The sequence below is a fragment of the Macrobrachium rosenbergii genome, chromosome 12, assembly GCF_040412425.1.
Source record: "Macrobrachium rosenbergii isolate ZJJX-2024 chromosome 12, ASM4041242v1, whole genome shotgun sequence".
Taxonomy (NCBI): Eukaryota; Metazoa; Arthropoda; class Malacostraca; order Decapoda; family Palaemonidae; genus Macrobrachium; species Macrobrachium rosenbergii.
In genome coordinates, this window is record NC_089752.1 from 102,813,461 (window position 1) to 102,838,796 (window position 25,336).

The 25,336-nt window shown below is 40.4% G+C and overlaps 1 protein-coding gene across 6 annotated transcripts in view; it reads left to right on the plus strand.

The window, feature by feature from the left end:
- The window catches only part of LOC136843799 (sentrin-specific protease 1-like), a 91,386-nt gene that overhangs the window by 9,997 nt on the left and 56,053 nt on the right, over positions 1 to 25,336 (plus strand). For all 6 annotated transcript variants that reach the window (XM_067112550.1, XM_067112554.1, XM_067112555.1 and 3 more), the window contains 2 exons: positions 16,520 to 16,745; positions 17,250 to 17,431. In XM_067112550.1, coding sequence (XP_066968651.1) covers positions 17,285 to 17,431 — 147 coding nt within the window. In that variant the 5' untranslated portion in view covers positions 16,520 to 16,745; positions 17,250 to 17,284. The remainder of the gene's footprint in view (positions 1 to 16,519; positions 16,746 to 17,249; positions 17,432 to 25,336) is intronic.

A 25,336-nucleotide genomic window follows, 5' to 3' on the forward strand; every position in this document is an offset into this window, starting at 1 on the left:
AATAGAGCATTTAACTATAAATTTACAAAAGAAGAATTGTTCTTATGAATCCTTCCTAACATTCATATAGCTGTAAGTTTTGTGCCACCAGCTCTTTCAGCAGTAGAGAAAAAATAATAGGAAAAAGGTTGCACATACCTGGGTTATTGACCTGTCTTACCTGCCTTGTAGATATGTAAATCTCTTTGATGAGAAAACAAAAATAGTGTAATTTTCATGTGGGCAATTTCATCTCCATTTGTTGAATTTGGTCTTTTTGTCATGGTAAGCTCGTCTTCTTGTATCATTAAACCATGGCTGGTCATTTGTCTTGAATTTGATGACCTTTTTAGGGACATACCTTAATAATATAGCCATTAGCTTTCATTTAACTTCTTGGGGTCTGGATCTTATATAGCATATGAAATGTTAAGTGCCTGACAAGCTTCAATAATGCGATCCCAATTGGCTCTAGATTTCAGCCAAACTTTTTTCGATGGTTACATTAGGAAATACTGATTGACAGATATGCCCAGCTCAACGGCACAGGGGTTGGCAGTGCCTATATACTCTCAGACCTTGAACTTGACAATAGCTGGAACATTGAAGTCTAATCTATTACCAGAAATATGTGTGGGTTCCTCAGTTAGCTGGACAAAATCAAAGGATGCACAGAACTCAGAAGCAGACCAGTCATGTTGATCTGTGGAATTGGAATTAAGCCACTCGCTGTGCTTTGCATTGCACTTTGCATAAATAACAAATGAAGCTTTTGAATTCTGTGACTGAGCCATACTAGTCCTCTCCAAGAGACAGTAATATATAGAATGGTTGATATTTGGATTGCAGTAAACAGCAAATACGTATACAATAGCACACTGAGATAGCGGACTGTGGTATATCGTAATTCTGAATATATCGGTGCGAAATGGAAATATCAATTTGGGGGTTTTTGCCTCCGGATCGAGCGCCGAATTGTTTTTCAAATCAGTTGCCAAAAGGAGTGCTGGGAGTTTGAGTGAGGGAGAAAGTGCATCACCCATATATGAATACATGTTTATGCTTACAGTATACTGTAATTTCACTTTACAGTACTGTACTATATATACTTTCCTGCAGTTTATATTAACTTGTTAAGCGTCCTTTATGCGAGCTGTCTCCGCTCCCGTATCATCACATTTTCTAGCTCGCAGAGTGGTCATTTGGTCTATGCTAATTTTTATGTGTTCTTTTGTATATTGATATTGATTTTTCTCTAAAGATATTAGGATATTGATTTTTCTCTATAGATATTAGGATAATAAATAATGTAGAATATGAAAAGATGAAAGAATTTATTTTGCATTTTTATATCCTAAAGGTTATAAGCATGAAACATAAAGGGGAAAAAAATGATTCATTCAAGTGCGATTCCCCGAAACATAGTCGGTAGATTAATGAATTGTTTCATATTTTCATTTGTGTCATACCATTTTAGTGCACATGATATTGTAGGCAGTCTTTCTATATATTCATCTAGAAACTGGATGGAAAATCTGTTAGTTACAGCTACAACATGCTCCATGACTTTGCCTAAAAAAAAACTTCTCAAAAAAACTCCACTGGGTTTCCCTTATCCTGAACACTAAATTTAACACCTTTGGGTGAACGAAAAGTAAAGGGAACTCCATTGGGTTTCCCATATCCTGAACAAAAAGTTCGTGGAATCCACAGCAGACACACACAGAGAGAAAGAAAAGTAATTTTTGTGCTGATCATGGAAAAGGCTCCGTTATTTCCTTTTATCATAGTCATCATCATTCTCTGCAACGAGTAGTGATAATATCTCTTTAGGCAAAAGATTTTTCTTTCGCTTTAGATCACTCATTAGGGAGGATAAATGGGGTCAAACCAAAAAAAATTAGTTGTCTACCAATGAACACAGAAGCGTGAGGGGAAGGTCATTGTCCTCTTGTCAGACTGTCTTTCCCCTACAAAAAGCTGCTATTTACTGCTAATTTAGCTGATAGTGATAACAACTGACATTCCTACAATTTGTATAAGAGGGAAGAGCATTTTGCCTCTGAATTCAGTAGTGCACCATCCTTGAAAGATGTAGGATGTTTGTTACTCCGTTGAAGGCGTTTTGATATGGGATGCAGCTGACTGAGATATGATGTTGGTGATGCTTAACAGGCTAATAACAAGGTTTTATCTTACTTTATGGGTACTGTTTGTTTATATAAATATAGTGTATAGAAAAAAAGGAAATGGAACAACTTCAATACTATGAGAAAAAACGACTAACTTGATTAGTTGTCACACTTCTGTAAGACATTTATTTAATTTGTATTAAAAATTTATTTAATTTGTATTAAAAATTTTATTGATATTTTGCTGTATTCACATTAATATTAATATTTTAAAATTAGTAAATCATCGTTATAAGCACTGCAAGAATAACAGTTTTAGGAGGGTAATCTAAGATGACTTTGGGTGTTTTGGGATGATGGTTTGGGTTGTATTTTTGTTTGAATTGATATTAAATTGTTTTAGTATGATAAATTAGGTATATTTTTGTTTGAACTATTAACTGCTTATTTTAACAGTGAACTTTTAAAATAAGCAGTTATAAGCGTTTTACAGTAGTTTAAGGTGTACGGTGTATAAATATACCTGTACTCTATGGCAAAAACATGTATTCATGTATTTATACAACGATATATCGGAGTTTCTTTTATGGCGGGTAGGCTCGGATGCTTAAATCCATTATCTCAGTGAGCTACTGTACATTGCAGAACACTGAAAATCTTGAAACAAAGAGCATGGCAACTAAACTCCAAGTTTTTCTAATGATAAATTTGTCATCTGGACTTAGTGTATACAGCCACACCTTGCACGTGTGGGATGTTACGATGATAAATAAAGTCAGGGCCATCAAACCCTGGTATTAAAAACTCAACATTTTACTTATAACTGCTTACAAGTGTCTTGGATAAAAACATCACATTGTAGTTTCAGGCACAACTCTGGAGATCAAGAAAATTTGACCTAAGCCTCAGATATTTGCATACTCTGCAATTTTTCTTACAGTAATTAGAGTAGCAGGCCCAGGGTTCAGCTCAATGTCTCCCAAAAGAAGTAAATTTAACAACATAAAATTAGAAGCAAAACTAATAAATAGACTCATAACGACAAAACAATAAAAATCACCGCCACTGCAAGCACTCAAAATGTCCATTATATCAGTAAAACCTGGCTTGTATATGTAGCTACCATCAGTTTTTATGCCCACAGCATTGGTATTACAGCTTGAAATTCTACCGAGGCGCTCATAGATTTCACAGTAAGTTTCACCACAGTCTATATCAGTGTACTGCAATCTTCCAAAAATAACAGCCGGGGGTCTTTACTGTTCAAGTAAGCTACCCACAATTTCTGTCACTCTCTTTAGGGCAAACCTTTCCACCACATCAAATGTGAAATGAGAAGGCTTCCTCATAAGTCGTAATGTGAAGTAGAACAAGGACTTGATAATACATTCACATATATCATGAAATTTAAAAATATAATCATGAACTTCAAAAATATTAATTGTATATAAACTAGAGTACAAAATAACATATACACAGTTATAACATTCCTCCTTACCCTCATTGCTTTCACACCACAATTCAGTGCTAACCCAATCTTATGTCTTTGCCCGAGTAATTAAGTAGTATTTGTATCCAGCAAAGTATTGTCAAAAGTTATGGACTGGTATATTGGTTAATCAGTCATAGTCGTCTCCAACCTTACTATTATCCATACCATCATCCTTACTGTCTACTGTATAGACAGTTCCCAGTTATCGGTGGCCTCGGTTATCGGCGATCTGGTTTTACAGCGCTTGAATAGTGACGACGATAACCAGATTTTCGACACTGATCTCCAGTTATCAGCGCTGATCTCCGGTTATCGGTGCTGATTCCCACTTATCGGCGGCGCAGATCCCTGGCTATCGGTACCAATAACCAGATATCAGCGCCAATAACCAGGGATCGGCACTATTATTGGCGATTTTCAGTTGTCATCACGCTGTCAAGAACAGAACCCCGCCGATAACCGGGGACTGCCCGTACTAGTTCTTAGCTCTGCCCTATCACTGCAATCCAGTGAAACCTGATATCTAGCTAACTGTTGTAAAATCCCTTTACCAACAATCTGGCTACGTTTTCTAAATCCCTGCAACTCTTCAGTCTTTGCACAGAGTTCACATAGCACCTCATCTGGATTATCATGTGCTTCCTGCATGGTATTTATCCTGTGCAATTCATCATTATCTACTACATGGGAGTGTTATTCCTCCTTAGTAAGAAACAAACACTAAATGTCTGGTCCGATTCATTATATATCGCACCTAATTCTTCAACTTGTACTCCTATGCTTACTCTGTCTTAACTTTTTCTGCCTTTTCCCTTCTTTTTCCTAATCTTGACTATCTCTTAAAACTAACTGTTTCCTTTCAGCAAACTTTCCATTTCTTACCCATATCATCTTCTGTCCTCATTCGTAAGCATTCTTTCACCAGATGACTTTTCAGATATTCTGGAGGTTCATGCTACTTACACAACTGACTATGATGTGCTCTGATCTCACACATACTGTACTTCCACCATCACATTCAGATTCTAACAAATAATGTAACCCATCCAACCATACTGGTTATTCATATTTCTCCTTAAACTTATTCAATCTTCACCTCTCTGCAACCTCTTTCAACACTTTTTCACCAACTTCATAACTTACAAACAGCTCATGCGCCCTTCCCTGGACATCCATATCATCATCAGTTAACAGCTTAAAAGGTTTAATACATCTTTCAAAATTCATAACACATACTTGGGGATATTCTTATATTCCTGTGGGTGCTGACATTATGCAGCCACAAGGCTTTTACAATATACAAATCCTGTTCATTTTCCATATCAGTCATCATACGCAACAACTTGCACAGTATCGTAATTGTTCTTTCAGCTAAACCATTCATGCTTGGCATATATAGTGTTGAATACTTGTGTTCTAAGCCCCCCCCCCATCTTTCAACATGCTCTCATACACTTTCCCAGGGAACTCAGGTCCGTTATCACTCAACCTCCTTGGCTTATTAACACACATCGGGAACATTACTTTCCTTACTACATTCTCAACAGTCTTACTTCTTTTATCCCTAATTGGTACTGCATAAGCAAACTTACTCAAATGATCTACCATAACAACCAGTCCTAGATTCTGACTCCTATTTACAGGCAACAACAAACAAACTGTTGCAACCATTTCAAATGGCTTTCTCATAACTGCAAAAGAGGAGGGCTTGCGCACACTTGATGATATTCACCTTTGTGACAAGCTTGGCATGTAGTTGCCACATCTGTACAGAGCTGAATTAAATAAGGACTAAATACATGTTCTTTCATACATTCTGTCAGTTTAAATTTCCCCATAATCCCATATCTGACATGTACAATTTTACAAATACCCGTTGTCTTAAAAACTGAAAATACAGGTGCATATATACGCTCATCAATACACTATTCCTTGACACCACACAAATTCATGATTGAACCTTTGAAACTCGTAACATATTACTCCAGTCACTCATGGTAATCCTAAATTGTACAAACTCTTTCAGCTCTTGTATTACAGGGCAAACCCTGTGCATCTCTTCAGTACCCTCAGTAAAAAAAAATTGTCTCCTATTGTTACATCCATCATTCCTACAAAACATACCATACACACTCGATTCTGCATACATGAAATTACTAGCCCATCTTTCTGAAGCACCTCACTTGCACATTAACTACAGTACATTTATTTTCAGAAAGTCCACTCTAATCAAAATACAAAAAGACATCTGGTCATCACTCAGAAACCACAGACTCATGCATAACTTCCTCCAACCCACCCACACTCGCAACCAAAACTTTTTCTTCCCATGCCATGTCTCATCCTTCACCTAACCCATGCAAAATACATATTGTCACACCTACACTCAATATTCTACATATACTTTTCCATTGCCCTAACCACACTTGCACTCACCAACGAAACTTAAGCTCCAGTATCAACCAAACCACAATACTCATTCCTGCTCATATCAACCCCTACTGTCATCCCACAACTCTTCTAATGCACACAAAAACTTATTTCCTTTGGACCCAATTCAGTCGCCTCTCTGCATTCCTCATCCCCACTTTCATTTGCCAAACTTCATCTTTTTTCAAAATCATCCACACATTCATGTCCTTTCTTTTCCACAACACAATTTTAGTGCACCCCACTCAAGCACTGCAAATGCAGCACATACCTTTCACATTCTCTGCTCTACACACTACAGGTTTCCTTATTCCATAAATTCCATAATGCACACACACAGTCATACCATATAAAAAATTTTCAATCAACAGTACCTCTTGTATGAGAAATACACCAGGTTCATATGTAGCTTTCAGTTCTTCAACTTATGCATCAACTTTCTGTATTCCAATCTTTTCTAGTCTCTCATCACACAAGCCATTTCAATCAAATCATCACCTCTTTCTCAGTCCATTCAAACAGTTTCAAATACTGTATTGAATCACTACCTCCGTTACATTCTTTCAACACAACCAATCCCCACGGCAAATACTCAGGATTTATTCTCTCTTCCATACTACCTTTCTCTCTCACAGGTATTCTTGACATCATATCAACTATCACATTCCTTCCTCCTGGTATATACTCAATCACAAAATCAAACTCACCAATTCCTCATTGGTTCATGCTAATCTACTGTCCACATCCTTCATCCAGTGCAAATAAACTAGTGGTTGATAATCTGTCTGCACACAAAATTTTTCTCAAAACAAAAATGATTGCAAAGCTTGCAAACAGCCAATTCTCAGTTGTCAGATGCTTTTGCTCTCCCTTACTAAATGCTGTACTTCCATGTGTGGTCACTCTATCCCTTTCAGTACTATTCACAACGTGTCTGCATTAAACTTCCTTCCATCGAATAACCACTTGCATCAGTATACACTTCAAGCATTTTTGCGTCCAGGCTATAATCAGGGTATGGCAACTCCACGTCCTTAACTGCTTCCTCTTTCAACCTCTCATATGCTTCGATCATTTGAACCCTACCATGTTGTGGTTTCTTTTTCTCTGAGGAACCAGTGTTGAATGAATTTAGGAGGTATCGTGAAAGAGCACTGGTCCAGTTAAATAATTTTGGAGAGTAAACAATCAATCTCTACTTTACTTAAATTTATTTCTTAATAGTTTTGTATACAAACATTCTACAACCAGCACAATTTACCTCTGTATTTCTGTGGATAATAATTTGCTGGCTCCTGTCTTGAGGAGTCTTGACATATAGTTTGCACAAATCTTTATGAGATTGTTGACTTAGATATGGACCCAAAGACTGTGTTGCTTTTAGCCCTGACATTGGCATAGGTACTGGAATTGCCCTGAACTGCAATTGAGACTCGCAACTGTCATTCACGTACGTCTGAGTTCTTTTGCATCCACCTCCCTGCTTGGTTTCTAGGTAGTGAACTGTTCAGAACGGAATGTACTAGTGTCTGTTTGGGTGCTACTTGCTGTCCTAGGAGAACATGTCATTTTGTGCTGAATGTCAGTGTCTTTGGTTAGTTGTTAGTCAGGAAGGGTGTGCAGGAGCCCTAGGTCTTCCTGGCCTTAAAAGTTGAATCGTGGATGTGTGGTTTACCCAGTGTGGAAGGCGAGTATGCAAAGAGGTAATCATATTGATCACCTGTACTATGGTCATCTGTGGATCTTTGCCCACTGGCCTTGGACATGTTGTTTTTTGGGCCACTGGTAGCTGCTTATGAGTTGGACAGCGAGCTGAGCTCCTTTGGAACAGGTATTACCTCATCTAGTTATCTTGTTGGCAGAAGATGGGATAGGAGTGACTGGCTCTCTCTTCTTTTCTCTCTTCTTTTGCTCATTTTGTGCAGGTTAACTATCTGACTGGACACCAGTCTTTTCATTGTGATGAAGGGAGACAGGTTCCCCTCCTCCCATGGCAAGGGGAGAGGACAGACAAAAAAAAACAGTCTTGATCATCTTTGCCTGTTTTGCTTTTTCCAACACTTGTGTATGGTTAATTATTGCCAATTTAGTAATTGCATATAAACCCACTACTCAGTGGTCAAGAAATCTAGAAATGGCTACAACCCTTAAGTGGAGTACGCTAGAGGCACAGGGTCCTTACCTCTGCTCCTATCGGACCAGGAAGGGATATCCCAGGTTGGGCAAACCTACCAGTCAATTTAGAGAACACCCAGATTCATCCCACCAATGGTTAAGTCCCCTAATATAAAAGACAAAGGTTTGTATATGTGTAGGAACAAAAAGCAAATTCTAAGTTATTTGTATTTTTCCCTAACATACAACCTTGAAATTCTTTATAATTAACTGGCAACCATCTCTCTGACACCCAGACCTACGGTTAGGCAGGGCTTCCCGTTACCTATTGATAGTTAACTACCATGTTAGTAAAGTCTAAATGACCATTCCAGATCGCATTTACAAGCTAAATGCAAAGAACTTCAGCTTTGTATGTTAGGAAAAATACAAATAACTTTTAAAATTTGCTGTAAAGTATATCTATACCTTAATATTCATTATACTGTACCCACAATCTAGTAGGCATAAAACTGACTAGAGGCATAAAAAATGGAGTTGCTCTACTGGATGGAAGATAAATGGGAAGACAGGCCAATAAGCCTGCCATAACCCTTCTTTTCTTTTTTCTTAACGGCCAAGTGAGCTGGTGGCTGAAAACTTAAAACTTTATGAATGTAAAGAGAGTATTGAAATAAGCAATTTTTAATGTGAAAATAAGCATTAAAGCATCATTTTTCTTGATCCTTATTCCCATTCATGCTGCATGTAAATTTTGAATTAAGATATTCATTTGTAAATGATACGGATTTAGTGCTAGCTGTTGTCTGCAACAGCTCACATTATCAGTGGTCACATTGGTACACAAGATGAGTAAGAGGTAGAGCTTTAGAATCTCTGCAGGAATCATATAAGTTGTTAATCATGGAGAGTTTTAGAGGTTTTCTAAAGAAGGGGAGGGTAAGCAAAATATCACTGATCATGAACCTACCTATAGGTGGGAAAAGAAGAAAACCCCTCCTGAAGTTGGAAGAATCAGAATAACTGTGACCTTGTGCTTTAGTGAACAGAGTAGTTTCTTTTATAGCAACTTGTGTACATTTGGGATTTCTTGTATCCATGCAGCTGTACAATAAAATATAAGTTGGGTTAAGTATTTAAATAGTCTTAGTGACTGGACATTAAATTATTTGGGATGTATCTTACCTACTGTTATATTTGGGATTAACTTACTTCTTCATGCCATTAGGTGTGATCTGCATTCAGAGTAAACTAAAGATAAATGCTTGGTTGATACGGATGAACTGTCTGTACTCACGTGTTTCCAACCATGGTATTGGAAGTTTAATGTTCTTGTCAAGATTCTTCTTGCATGTCCCAGTACATGTGGTGTGAATTGGCTGTACAGTACTAATTTTGATTTTATCTTGGCTGATTTTCCCTGTATGGTATTGTGCTTGTTTTCTTTTTTTGCCTTTCGTCATCAGTGGCAAGCAGAGATAGAAGCATTTGGTTCTGCAGGAACAGGTATTGTGTAAACCAGTTGTATTCAGTTGAGCATGACTGTCACATTGTGTGTGTTACTGTAGGCATAATGAGTTATTTTTCTTCTTGTGAAGATTGTAAAGAATGATTTGTTGAGAAAATGAATAATGTGGTAAAGTATCAGAAAATATGATGGTAGATTATCATAGAATGTGAGCGGCTGATAGATTATGTAGACAATTGTATTCAGTTGAGCGTGACTGTCACACAGTGTGTTACTGTAGGCATAATGAGTGTGATTTTTCTTCTTGTGAAGATTGTAAAGAATGATATGATGAGAAAATGAATAATTTGGTAAAGTATCAGAAAATGTGATGGTAAATTATCAGAGAATGTGAGCAGCTGATAGATTATGTAAACAGTTGTATTCAGTTGAACATGACTGTCACACAGTGTGTGGTACTGTAGGCATAATGAGTGTGATTTTTCTTTTTGTGAAGAATGTAAGGAATGATTTGATGAGAAAATGAATAATTTGGTAAAGTATCAGAAAATATGATGGTAGAGAATGTGAGCAGCTGATAGATTATGTAAACAATTAGTTAGGTCCCACCATAAATATACTCTATCTGTTCATTCTTCTTCAAATGCTGTTCCTCATCCCTAACCTCGTTTGCTCAAGAGGTATGTTTCCACTATCACTCTTGTTCCATCTTTTGACACTCCTCATGCGGTCCTGGGGAAAGAATAGGTAAACTTGAAGAAATTAGTTTACTTCTATCATCAGTTAGGCACTTGACTGAGTATATTGTTGGCAAGGATTGTGGTTCCCCCCTCCCCCCAAAGAGAGAAAGTGTTGGAATCTTCATCTGTCTGTAGTCACCCTCTGGCTGCCATACGACTGCATGTCTTTTCTGCCAGGGAACCAAGGCATGTTGTAGGAAGGAGGTCTGTGCCCTTTGTTGCCTCTCTCACAACCACCTGCTGTCTTGAAGTTGAACAGTTCTCTGAAAGATTTGTTAAGTAGATTTAAGCGTTCTTATCAACCAACTCGTGCCATCATCATCTGGCAAGAGTAACAGTGATGTGTGTAATATTGTTGAGGTATTAGGGGTTTCTAGGAACAATATTCCAGTTATTTCAGTAATTTCTGAACTGTGCATCAGTACTTTAGTTTGCTCATTTACCAGCCCTGTATCATCATTTATTTCTAACATTTCTAACTTTAGCCCTCCAACCATTATTCAGTTCCTCCTCCTTTGTTGCCTCATATTCTTCACCTGTTGACAACTGTACCTATTTGCATTAGCAGCCCTGCCTCTTCTACTGCTTGAAATATTGTGTAGGTGTGTCCTGCTATTGTCTCAGCAGAGTCATTTCTCTGGTCAAGGCTTTCGACTTTTTGGATTTGTTGTTGAAGCATGTGGTGGGTGATTTGCCTACCACAGTAATGTCATGTGAGAATCCTCTGCCTTCTCCCATTTATTCCTCCCAACCAGTTGTCTTGTCATCTAATAAATCATCTGCTGCCTTCCAGTCATCCAGCGCTTCTCAACCCACATTCCACGACATTATTACTGGTGGTCCCAGGTATGTTACTGTCTCAGACACCTGCTGACTCACCATCTCAGTCCATGGAATTGCTAGTTTTGTCATGGTTTCACTTTTCTTGGGAACCAGTGCTGATTATATCAAGAGAAAGCAGCAGTCCAGTTAAGCAGTTTTTAGGGAGACAGTATTGCAGTTGCTATTTAGCCTAAATTTATTCTCTAATTGTCTTTGTGAACAATTTTTTATTGGATACCTTACCCAACAATTGACACTACTTACAATTAATCAAGAGGACAAATCATGACCATATACACATGATCATCAATAGTACATCAACATTTTTTCTTTTATCCAGAAACCAATCCACAAAGTGAGTAGATACAAAATTTACCAACAAATCTCCAATCCATATGTATGCCAACCAAAACACTTCTGGAATGTTCACTCAGTTGAACTTTTCACCAAAAACTGTAAAATGATTTTTCTCACATGCCAGTGAGATGAGGTAAGTCTTTTCTCTTGTTAAACTGAGCACCTCCAGCATTACAATAGGGAAATTAGCTTTCTAACTAAGATTGGTCACTTTTTCTCATACAAAAGTTACTTGTTTTCCTCGATTTTTACAGTATAATATGAATTCTGCCATTCCAGAAGTCTAGCTCCACTATTTGTAGTTTATAAGACACTTGCTCTCTTCAGTCCAAGAACTTTTACTCTCATCACCTTACAAGGGGAGAACATTCCCACAATATTCATGTGGAGAAAAGGCTTGCTCCAATATAGTTTATTTTTCTACATTAACTGTCTTTTAACGCTACAGTTTCTGCCAGCCCAGTTTTTCCTTTAGACTTGACAAATGTTGACCCCAATTTGGAGGAATATTTTGCTTTACCACTCACCTATGTACCAAAGATGAACCTGTTGATAAACACATTTTTGTTGGCTTCTGTCTCATCTCCTGTGGGGGCAAGTAAGAAGGTAAAGTTATCTTGTTCTGTTAAGGCACGTTTTGAGGCAGTCTTGAAAGTGATATCCTTTAAAGCAGGTTCTTGGAATACGACAGCTTTAGTTTCCAGCTGTATGAAGCTGCGTAGAGCTGCATGGTATGACACAGGATGCTCATATTCTAAGGGAAAGAACTGCAGAACCAACCATAACTGATGTTTCAAGTCCTGAAGGTCCAGTAGGAGGTCATCTTCTGATTTTTCAGAGTGATTGGAAAAGCTAGTATCTTTTTTGACACTTCCAACCCTGTTTGTCCCCATTATTCTTCCCTGTGTACCTGCAGAGAAGTTCCAAGTTTTACTTGAGGTCAGACAGTTGTTACACAGGGCAACCTTCAAGCCAGTTTTAGACAGATGACTGGGATTTTACAACTGCTTTTTTCTTGTTCCCAGGGCCTTGGGGGCTGGAGATCAGCACTATTTGTTTCCAGTATTTTCAATGGAGTCATCCATTTTGGTCCTGGCAGCCATCTGGATGGCGATTGGATTTCTATCAATATGTAGAATGAGTAATTCCATGTCCTGATCCATCCTTAGTTGAAGTATCTATGCTTTGACTTCAAAGGAAGGCCTTCCCGTTCAAAGCACTTCTTTTGGTCTGAGCACAGCACCACTAGCAGAATGGAGTCATCAACTAGGTATCCAAGTTTTCCTGTACTTAGACAGCTGGTTAGTTCTTGCTAACTTGTTTCAGGCAGTCTTGAGGGCAAAGGATTGTCTTGTGTCTGGCCTTGGTGCTGGACATTCTGACCAATGCAGCAAGTATGCTTCTGAATCAGTCAGTTGTTTGTATGGGAATGAAAACTGACTCTCTTTTGAGGCTTTTCCAACAGAGAGACAATAAGTAGACAAATGTCTATCACTGCTGAGGGAATTTCCACCCTCAGAAAAAACCACCAACCAAGAAACGGCTGTATCTATTGTGTCACATGGCCTCTTTAGAGAATTTTCTACATGGTTCATCTAGCAGTGAGACCAATTGAGTGTTACCTCAAGAACTCTTAGGATAGGTCTCATTTTCTGGACTCAGCTTCAGTGTTAGTTCCTTCAAATTGATTTTTCTGGGTTCTCTACATTGGTAGGGAGATCAGTTAACACTGCTGATTGATCTTCCTGTAGACCTTGAACCCAGACCTCACATTGTCTTCAGATGCATCAGTGTCAGGTTGGAGAGTCACTCTGGCAACATTGAAATGGTGGGGAGGTGGAATGTAGTTGGAGAGCAAGATGCATATCAACAATCTAGAGCCTGTGACAGTTTGAAAGGGTCTCATACAAACAAAACATCTGGTCAGAGATGACAATAATGGTCTGCTCAACACCAACCTATCTTCCTTACATAAGGAAGCACAAAATCAAGGGATTTGTTCATGTTAACAGAGAAACTTCTGCTTTGGACAGAGTCCAAGAACATAATTCTCCTACCAGAATTCATCCCATAGACCCACTCTAGCAGGTAATGGGAAGTTCTTCCATCAGAATTGGTTTCTTCATATGCAAGTCTGTCAGAAGTTGTGGAACCTTTTTGGGGAACCCTGAACATCGATGTGTTCACAACTGCCCATAACGCAAACTCTCGGTTTACTGCTCTCCATACCAGGATCTTCAGGCATGAGCAGTCAAGGCTTTTCTTCAAGAGTGGTCGAATCTAGATCTTCATGCTTTTGTTCCACATACAGTTTTGGGAAAGTACTCAACAAGTTGCAAGCATTGTAGATTACAAGAATGATGTGAGCTCCTTGGTGGCCCCCAAAGGGAATGGTTTCCTAAGCTACCTTTCTTGGCAGTAAATGTTCCTCACCTTGTGCCATTCAGGAAAGATCTTCTCAGAGTCTTGTTTGAGATTTCATCAAAACATCCACATGCATCATCTGACTGTGTGAGACTCAAAACCGTCTTTTTACAAGCCTAGATTGTATAAGCAAAATCTTCCTGCCATTGCATAGGATGAAATTTGGATGTAATCCATATTTATGACATTACCGTTGGATAAAGCTTCCCTGAAGACACCTTTTTTTATTAGCTCTTGCTGAGGCAAAATGTATTAGTGAACTTCAAGCCCATTCTTGTAATGTTGGCTTTATTCAAGGTGATTCCTGTCTCTTTTCTTTCCTTTGTTTAGGCTAAAATTGATGTCAAAACAAAAGCCCTTCTTAGTATGCCTAATTTAACTGCTTTGGTAGGCAATGAAGAGGAAGCTCTGCTATGTCCAATTAGACCTACTAAGCATTTACCTGGATTGACTTAAACCTTAAAGAGGAGGAGTTAAGAACTTATTATGTTCTGTTAGGAGGCCAAACACTCCTGTCCAAGAATGTTATGTCCTTTTTTCTACATCCCTTAATTAAATCAGCACACACACTGAGTTGAATCCTGATATTTTATCCTTTTTGAAAGTAAAACCTTAAGCATTTCCCCATAGTGGGTAGTGCTGAGGTATACTGTAGACTTTGCTTAAGGTTCTTTGCAGCATCCCTTCAGCCCCTGGCTGCAACCTTTTTTTATTGCTTATACTAAACTTCCATTCGTATTTTCTGTCTTCCATCTTACTTTCAACACTCTCCTAACAATTGCTTCAACATTATGTTCACCGCTGAATGACCTCATAGGCCCAAGTGCCTGGCCTTCAGCCTAAATCTTATTTTCCAATTTATAATCCTTAACCCTTACTACACAGATAGTCTCTTTTGATCCCCAATAGTTGCATATCAAACTCTTTGATACGGATCATATGAGTACATACTGTTATTTTGTGCCATAATATTTGAACGAATTTTGTACAAAAAAATTCATATTACTTGCATTGGCCAGAAATGACTCACAGCAACTCTTATGGCAACACCAACACCCCAGTCCAGGATATGAGGGGGATTAGTGTGACTTGAGATTTATTGGTGAAATGTACTGCTTCTCCCCATCCCAGGACATCTTGTAGATGTTTACCCATAAATATATCCAGGAATTGCTGTTGTTTTAGTTCTTATATTTTATGATAACATGTCAGCTATAATTGTAATTTTGCAAACTAAAGTACAAAGGAATATTAGAAACAACATTTATAACTCACTAAAAGGTACTGCATTTCCCCTTCCCAGTGCATCTCATAAATATTTTACTGTGAAAATACTCAGAAATTGTTACTGATTTTAGTTCTTATCTTTTAAAGCTTTAATTGTAATTTTACAAAATAAAATAAAAATTATTAGAAAGAACATGTATAACTTGATAAAATAAGCTTATTTTTGTAAGTGTCTTGGAAAAGAAGCCCCATACAGGATTGGAAATATTCACTTTTAACTTTTTTAGAATTTTTTTTCTTATTCCATGTGCATTTGCACATCTTCCTCTTTGCATTGATGTGTTTGTTTTTAAATTGGCCAACCTTAAAGTTTGCCAGGTCTAGGGGTGTTCTTAATGAATATTTTAGCCCATCAATAAGGGTTAAGCATGTCTTTTAATTTTTGTAATCTTTTGCTAGAGATGGTTGTCAACACAGCTCAGTGGAGGTGTAACACTGTTTTTGCTTCACATTACGTGTGAGATGTTGGAATTTCATATGAGAATCATAAAACTCTTAGTTCTGTCATCGCGGTGAAGACAGTTTTCTTTTAAACCAAATAAGAGAGTAATCTACCTTTCCATTCGTCAGGTTGTTAGGAAATCTGTCTCAAGTTTGGGAAGCATAAAGGTACATTGGTGTATACTGTATAGGAACGCATCCTTCATATCTGAAGGTACAGTACGTTGTATTTAGTTTGGACTGCCGCTTGTAGGCATTCAACTCTGGCATAGAGTCACTACTTTTCCCTCGTAAGGATCTTCCGACAAGTCTCGCTATGAGGACCTTACACCCTGCAGTGGATCCACCATTTGGCAACAGAACTTATCAGGGAAGGATCACACAATAGCCATGTATTTGAATAGCTTTTAGTTCGCTTAGCTGAACTGATATTTCTCTGGTTGAGCTAACCCACCATCCTCATCTATTGTGGTTGTCAGCTAACTTTAACATTAGGTAAGATTCATCCCAAATAATGAAAATGTTTATAAAATTGATTATTTGGGTACTTACCTACTGTGAAATTGCAAACTCACCCAGCTTCTCCACATCTTCGTGGGTGGTCATGAAGAATTATAACAAGAACACAAACATTCCAACTCCTGGTGGGAGACAGGTGAATATAGACAGTCCAGCTGCGTCAGCCAAGCATTTTTCCTTTGTTTATTTTAAAATGACAGTAACACCTAACAGTGTGAAGGTGTAAGCTAACTTTAACAGTAGGTAAATATATAAATAGTAAATAGTAATTAATTTTATAATAATTTTCATTTTGTGTTTTTATTGACTACAGAACGATCTTCAATATTTGGGGTCATTTCCCAGGAGTCAGATCAAAGATGGACCAACGAAACGACCAGCCATATCAAGAAGACGTATTGATGTCTCAGAAATTCAGAGAAACACCAATAATCTGGCTTCTATTGATTCCAGTTTCCGCTTTTAGTCCTAGTGCATCACTTCTACACTTACAAAGACTACAAAAGTTCCTTCTTCAAGATCGTTTTTCAGTGATAAATGTAATATAGTTTGTGAGCTTGTATTTTTCCTTTCTTTAACACTCTACTCATTCATTTTTCTTTATTCTCCTCCATTTGCCTTTGCATAACATATTAATTTGTATGATTCTTATTGCCAATGAACAGGTTTTCTTTTCTTGTTTTGTTCTTGACCTCTGTCTCTTTCTTGTCACTTTAAACAGCCTCATCAGATCATCTCAAGGTTACTGAAATATTATGACTTTTACCTCAATGATTAAGATTTCTGCTATTGTGTTTAAAATCAAAACAACTTGTCACAGAAGTAAATTTAGAGTGAGGAATGAAGGATCTTAAGTTGAAATTTTTTCCTGGAAAACTTCCAGCAACACTGGATTTTTAAGTTCAGTCAAATGTTAAAACAGTATTTCTTTGAGATATTGGAATTATAGCAGTTAATATTGTATATTATGACAAATGATTCCAAGTATTGTATATTATGACAGAAATTATTCCAAGTATTAAATTTCTTTTTCACTTTTCCAGATTTATCAAAGCATTTGTCATTACAACGAAGTCTTATGTCACATCACAGGAAGTCAAGCATGCTAAAGAGTCAGTCCCCTGTGAAAAGATTGTATGATATAAAACATCCAGGCGTAGATGACAAGACATTGTTAAAAGCTTTTTCAAAAATGTCAGATAAAAAGCGATTTTGTACTCAAGAGGTAAGATTTTCTCTTATTTTTCCGTCTCTGTGTGAAGATATTAAAGTATTGCTGTTCTTGAGTAAATGCTTGGAAAAAAGTGGCATTATGGTTGCACAGGTCATCAAACCTTAGAAAACTATTATTCAGAAGTTTGGGAAATAGAAAAAATTCTTGTTTTCTGTAATAACGTAGAAGTTACTGATACATTTTAGTTCTTAAATGCCATTTACACCATATTGGTTTTAGATGATGTATCCTAAATGGATTGGTTGGTTGCCTTACCATATTCAAAAGTGAATTCATTCACTTATACAGAAAGTTGCATGGACTAAGTAGGGGTTAGTGCCATCTGTGCACTTCATTTGGTGCACGGTAGGGTTTACTTAAAGTTCTTTGCAGCATCCCTTTGGCCCTTAGCTGCAACCCTTTCATTTCTTTTACTGTACCTTCATTCATATTCTCTGTCTTCCACCTTACTCACCACCCTCTCCTAACAATTGATTAATAGTGCAGCTGTAAGGCTTTCCTCCTCTTACACCTTTCAGAACTTTTTTTCCTGTCAGTTTCTGTTTCAGAGCTGAATGATCTCATAGATCCCAGCTCTTGGCTTTTGGCATAAATTCTATCTTCTGTCCTATTCTATTCCCTGCCAGCCCTAGGAGAGCTGTTAATCAGCTCAGTGGTCTGGTAAAACTAAGGTAAACTTAACTTTGACTGAGGGAATGTGTAACCGTCTGTACCACTTATTTTTCTGGATCGGGTCCCGTGTCACCCGTGAAATAGTCCATTCAGCACTTATTTCTAGGTAATTCCGTTGCTAGATACCAGAGAAAGCTAAATGAAATGCTGAGTTACTACCCCCAGAGCGAGCTCCACTAGATGGAGTCGTGTATGGAAAAGGGTGAACTACAAAAACACGGAACCTTATCCTATAGAGATTCCCAATGTCAAAAGTCCCAACGAGAGGTGCCGATACAAGCCCATGCACTACTCATGGACTGTATACAAGGCAACACTAGCCGCATTCCATTTTAGCACGTTTTTTTGGTTCACACGTAATTTCGTTGTGATCCTTATTTTGTGCTCTATTTTGGATTTTTATGGCATCCTGCAAGGTTCTTCTTCAATTACTTGAGTACCAGTGTTTTGTTGTTTTTAGGCGATTGAGGCTTCTTATTTTCCTTTAGTTTAATAATTAAAGGAATTTATAATGCCCGTCTCGATCTCCTCTCACGTCATCTCTGACCTCTCTTGGTCTTGGATCGGCATTTTTGTTTTGTGTTTTTTATTTGTATCCCTTTTATTTGGGATGTTTTACCAGTAATGATCCCTAACTTTAGTGGGTTTGATTAATTTTTGTTTGTTCTGTACCCATTTACTACGAGAAGTGCTGTTTAGCGTTTAGGCTCACGAGCTACCCTCGGGCCCATTCGCTTTTATCATGGCTTCATTACGAGAGTGATTTTTATTACGGAAGTGATGTTTAGCGTTTAGGCTACTGAGCTACCCACTTGGGCCCATTCGCCTTTTATCATGGCTTCATTACGGGAGTGATGTTTAGCGTTTAGGCTACGAGCTACCCCTCGGGCCCATTCGCTTTTTATCGTGGCTTCATTACGAGAAATGTTGTTGAGCGTTTGGGCTACTTTAGCTTCCCCTCGAGCCCATTCGCATTATCATGGCCTTATTATGCTTTATTTTTGTCACTCACTTCTCTTAGCCTTTGGGGATCTTATTTTCATTGGTACTGTTATGGTTTTTACTTTGTTTTCATGATTTTGTTTATTTTGTGAATTTTGTGTTCCCTTCCTGGTCAAGTGCTGTCTTGTTGTTTAGGCTACGGGTTCCCCTCTCAGGCCTATTCGCTTTTCTTATTTTGGCTTTATTTTGTCTTGTTTTTAGACTCACTTCTCTAAGTGTATGGGAACATGATTTTCATTGTTACATTTAATTTTTGACCTTGTGCTTGGATGCTTTTGAATTTTGTTAATTTTGGGATACTTTCTTTTAACTGGAGATCGGTCATGTCCCTTCACGTCCATGTTGTGTTGGGCCTGCCTATCCTCCTACATGTACCTTATAGACAATTTTTGTTTTATTATGATTTTTTTGAGTTATTGGTTAGCATTACCCCTCTCCTAGGCTTCCTTCCTTTACATCACCTCAGTTAGGTTAGCCTAGGGGTTGGCTGTAACACTTTTTCCTTCGGGAAAAATTAAGGAGGGGACGATCTCGATCTGTACGTATGAGTTTCATGTCGGTGATCTCGTTCTGTACATGTGTGTTTTATGTCTGGTGCTTCCCTTTGTTTGGTTTTGACTTGGATATATTGCCTTCAACGTCCACCCTCTCCCTGTTTCGGCTTTTCACTTAGGCTAATGTTCCTAATAAGTTAAGCTGGAATAGCGAGGGTTTACCTGCAGTAGCCTATCTTAGTTCAATCCTTCTTTGGGTTGCTTACCAATGGTGACCGGGAGTGCTCTCCCACTCCTGTTCACATTTCTTTTACCGACTATATATATGTTATTTTGTGGTTTGAGTCCCCTTCTCTCCCTTTTATCCTTTGCTCTCTCTCTCCCCTTGGTTTGTTTTCAAAGTTTGTTAACTTTCCAAGGCTTGAGAGCAATTATCCTTATTTTATGTCGTAGCCTAAATCCTCTCCCCTCTGCATTGATTGATTGTCCTTCGGTGTGTCTGAGTTGGCACTCCACCTGGACCTGGAGGTGACCAGGAGTGCTCTCCCCACTCCTGTTCACACTCCTTTTATCTTTCTTTGCTCTCCTGGCCGTAGAGGTTTTGCCCTTCCTCTCTTTTTCTCGCTCTTGTCGTGCAAACACAGCTTACATAGCGAGGATCTATGAGAATCTCTGGGCGCCGGGAGTGCTGTCCCACCCCTGGTCGCTGCTTTGGGTTATCAACCTCCTGGCCTATCCTTCCCCCTTCCTTTTACGTTGACTATTTCCCCCTTATTGGTGCTTCCTACATGTTCGCACCTCACTGTTGGGATCTCATACGAGGCCAGTTAGCGTTCTCCACCTAACTGTCTTCTGCTTTATTTACTTTCGGCGTTCCCCCTCCTTTTTGCTACTACCTGTTCGGTGTTTCGTTATCTTGTTGGGCGCTCTCTTGCTTACTGCTACGGCGGTTTTAGTGTTTAGCGGTCGGCGTTTATTCCCCCCACCGCTATCACTTCGTTCAGGATATCCTCCTCCGGGGGTTTTCCTCTCTGGCTCGGAGTGCGCCCACTTCGAACAGTTCATAACCTTCCACATTTTGTTCAGACATAATCGCTTAATGTTCCGTTGACTCTGTTTTTATGTCTATGAGTTTTGTCCTGTTAGCCCGGTTTTCTCTCCGTTTTCTCCGGGGTTTTCCTGGTCTGACTAGGCTATAGCTGCTACGGTACTCTGCTCCGGCATCCGTTCCAGCATGCCCTTTTCTCATACGTTTTCGGCTGGTTTTGTCAAGTGCAGGAATGCTCCGCTATCCTACAACAAACCAGCGGTCACGAGTCTATAGCTCCCATTCCGGTGCGCAGTCTGTTTTGGATTTATAGTTTGGCACGGAAGGTTATGAAGTACGCTATGCTCTCCTCGAGCAGGCTTCTTGATGAACCCGTAGGTTTTATATATACCTGTCGGTTTCGTCTCCGCCAAACTCCGCCTCATGTGACTTATTCTTGACTCGGAAGGTTGTTAAGTACGCTATGCTCTCTCCGAGCAGGCTACTTGATGAATCCGTAGGTTTTATTTACACCAGTCGGTTTTATCGCCGCCAAACGCCGCCTCCTTTGGCTTATTATTAGTCGTTTGGCACCCGGCAGGTGGCGTTGTACGCTATGCTCTCCCGAGCAGGCTACCTGATGAATCCGTAGGTTTCATATACACCTGTTGGTTTTACCTCCGTCAAGCTCCACCTCATGTGGCTTATTAATAGTCGCTCTTTCGAACTCCGTCTCCGGGCGGGATTCTTGTTAATTCGGTAGGTTTCATATAAACCTATCGGTTCTCCGCCTCTTGTGGCTTATTAATAGTTAATCTTTCGGTGTTTGGGCTCTCTCCGGGCGAGATTCTCGATGGATCGGTAGGTTTCATATACGCCTATCGATTTCCTCCGCAAACTCCGTTTCCGGGCGAGATTCTCGGTAAATTGGTAGGTTTCATATACACCTCATCGGTTTTCCTGCGCCAAACTCCGTCTTATATAACTTATTGATAGTTGTTCCTCCGGTGTCTGGGGTCCTAATTTTCCCCCTCCTGGAGGCGGCCGCAGAAGTCTCGTAAATCTCTTCGCTTCAAGTTAATTGTTTACGGAGAGTTTTCTGAAGACGTTGCGGCCTTCTGTCTCGTTCGGACCTGTGAACATCGTCCCGGAGCGATAAGTAGGTGCGGGAATAATTGAGACAAACCTTTCCGCTTTAGCTCGGAATTAGGTGAGGCAAACTTTTCCTTTAGGGGATTCGTTACCTTCTCATCCCTTTTCGACGGTTCCTGGTCTACCGTCCCTAAGGTGAAGTAAAAAAAAAAAAAAAAAAAAAGACCACCCTTTTTAAACCAAGAAGACCCACTCCGGGGCCCCCTCAAGGACGTCTCGGATCTCTAATCCGGTGCCATCTACGAGTTTGGCCTGCGTCTTCTGGAAAGGGACACGGCCCAAGCAAAGCAAGGCGGTTACCCCTCCTTCCTTTGTTGGAAAACTCTTTTACGGGTCTCCTTATAAGGAGCTCCGTTATGAGGGTCATTGTCAACCTATTAAACTAACTATCTACGTCATGGTCCATGCCTTCCCTTTCCCAGGAGCTTAAATCCCAAGAGATCAATCTCAAGACTCATTGTCAATGGATCACCTGTTAAGTCCTGCTCCGTTCCGGAATTCTATCGTTCCGGACATCTCCACCTCTTTCCCCTCCAGTCTGGGGGAATCTTGGTGCCTTCCTTTATGCTTCCCAGCATGAAGGCACCCTCCTGTCGGGGTGTGGGCACACGGAGGTTGGTGGAAGGGCATTTCTTCCCTTCCGGTCTGGTATCCTCTTATCCGGGTTTTACCAGACTGTCAGAACGAGCATGGCATCTGTCTGGCAGGATCCATAAGTGAGCCCTCAGCTGCAGGGGCTGGACACATCGTCTCCTGAGGACTCTAACGGAGTGGCAGGCGGAAAATTCAAGTTCACGCCAGCTGTGGGGTCTTACCGTGCTCTCTTTGGGAGCCCTGTTTCTTACCCCTTGTGCTCCAATGTAGCCCCTCTTATCAACAGGCTTGTTTTGAAAATGTATCGCTGAGGCATTTCCGGAGACAGATATCACAGATACATTCACAGTGAATCTTCTAACCCCGGACTACGCTTCTAATTTATTCAGCGTACAGCTCCCTAAGCTTCGGAGTCAATTTTGGAAGCTGAAACAGGGTGTAAGTCAGGCTTGCCTGTTCCGCCTTGAGCTGAAGAATCTTATGAACAGTTTCACCTGGAGAATTAATCTTTTCCCAGGTGGGCGTTGTTACTGCCCGTCTTGGGCTACTATTGTTACCCAGAGCCTCCGTTCTCATGGGTGTCTACCCTACGAGCAGAAACGGTCTGATCTTGCCGGGACCTGTCCCAAGTCCGGCAAGAAGTTCATGTAGTTCAAGAGCCCCACTGCTCAGGCGGTGTGCAGGCGCTTCAGGTCTCTGCCCTAGACAGCCGTCAGCTCTCACTCCCAGCCTCCACCTCGATGTGTGCAGGTTCAGCCAACACATCAGCCCCTTGTAACGCCCGTGTGTCTCTGCCTCCCCACGTGCCCGCTGGAGTTTTCTTTGCTTCATACCAAAACCTAAGGAAAGAATTTTCACTAGACATTTGGCCAGAGGCTCTGACCCTCAGGGTTATCATAGGAGCAGGGATGCATCCTACTCCTCTCCGAGAATTTGGGAAGGCATTCGCTTCACGGGAGGCAATCAAGCCTCCTCCCTGTAGTATTTCTCATATGGGTGGGAGGCTGTACCATTTTCGGGGCCACTGGAACTTCAGTTCCTGGGCCCAGAGTATAGTTATCAGGGCCCGGGGGGGGAGCTGGACTGTTGTTCCCCCCCCCCAATCAGGTTCAGTCAACCTCCGGCCAGAGTTCTGGGGGTCTTTGCGAATGGCCTGTCAGGCTTTTTCAGTCTGCCAAGGAAGTTCCCTTCCACTGGAAAATTTTTCCGGGCGTGTCCCGTTTGTTTTCCTTATTCTTGCGGCAAGTCTCGGTTGCTTACAGTCTTGTGGGTTCGGATCCTACTGCGCCGTGGAGCCGTAACCACCTCTATAGACCTTTCCGATGCTTCCTTTCACATCTTGGTTGCAGAAAGGTCCTATCCCTTCTTGGGATTCAGACTCGAGAGCAGGCGTGCCCCTTCAGGTTCATGCCCTCCTCAATACGGCTCCAGAGTCTTTGCCAGTTTGAACAATACCGTAGTTCAACAGCTCCGGTATTAGGAGGCTATGCTAGCTGCATATCTAGTTGCCTGGCTCATTTGGGCACCCAGCGTCGGGAATTGCCTGAGGGCGCCGGTCATTATAATCGGTTTCTAGAGTCTTTGGGCTTCTAAGTAACCAGGAAGGAATCCCACCTGATTCAGGAGGGTAACCTTCCGTAGTTATGAATCCAGTGGAAGTGGAAAGAGATAACAAGGGCATCTTATCATTTCATCATCTCAAGCATACCTCTCCCGTGCCCAAGAAAAGGTCCTGGGTTTTCTCCAGTTTGCTTTAGTGACGGTTCTCCTTCTGAAGTCAAAGCTGGAGTTTATGACCGGGGTATGGTGGAGTCAGGGGCGTGTCTCCTTGATTCCTCCTGCTTGAATAGTGGCCTCCGGCCTTGCACAACTGTCAAGTGCTTACCAAAGTCAGTTCCTCTCCAGCTTTCCCCTCCGGCCTCAGTATTCCACACCCACCACCTCTCTGGGCGGGTGAGGTGGATATTTTTTGGCCCAATGAAGTACATGGTACTTAGTCGGTCACGTTCGGCAGTTCCATATCAACGCTTTGGAGGGCGGTGACAGTCTTCCTGTTCTTGGAAACTTCTTCCCCAAGAGGTTTCCTTTTAGGCTGGTTCTGAACAAAACAGCAATAGTGCGCTGCGTAAACAAGTGGTTTTGGACTCGAATTGCTTCGTTCAGGTTATGGTTCATTCTTCTCCATAACCAACAGACGCAGGTGCTTCTGTCTACCACCCTTCTCGTAGGGGGTCCAAAAGGTCACTGCTTTTCCCTATCCAGGGCCTCCCCTGGTGTCGGAATAGTCCTTAGGCGGAGCGTCATTCAGGTAGTCTTGTGACCTTTTCCTGGGCCTGGAAGTAGGTCAGTTTGCAACCCAATTCAGCCACAAACTATCAAGCTGTCCCGTCTGGTATAAACTCAGCCTCGTCAGCCCACTCAAACTCTGATGTCCTGGCTTTGTGGTCTTTGTGAATCTTACAGTTTAGGAGGAAACTGATATTGGTCCTGTTATTTCTGTTTTTCCTGAAATCAGTTAAGGGATCCTACTCTACTGCAGTATGGTTCTGCAGTTAAGTAACTAGCACTCTTCACATAGTTTTCCGAAGCTACAGTACTGATGCGGCCGCATTGGCCTCGAGCAAAGTGTTTTGTTGGAACCAGACTCACAGGCCCTTAACTTTCATCCCTAAGGTCTGTGTTCGTCTAAGAACAGTACTCCGTCCACATTCGGTTTCCTGGTCTTTGAGTAATGTATCGGAGTTAGCTTCGGTAACCAACAATCATCTTGTTCTTATCTTTCCTTGTTAAGGAAGTCCCAAAAATTTTTAATCAGCTTAGCTTCTAGTGTTAGTTTTCCTGTACTGTCTGCCCTGTCTGTGGAACCAATCAGTTTGGTTTGTCTGGTGGAACCAATCAGTTTTGGTTTCCCCTCATCAGGGGTAGTGTTGTGAATTCCTCACCCTAACTTTCTAT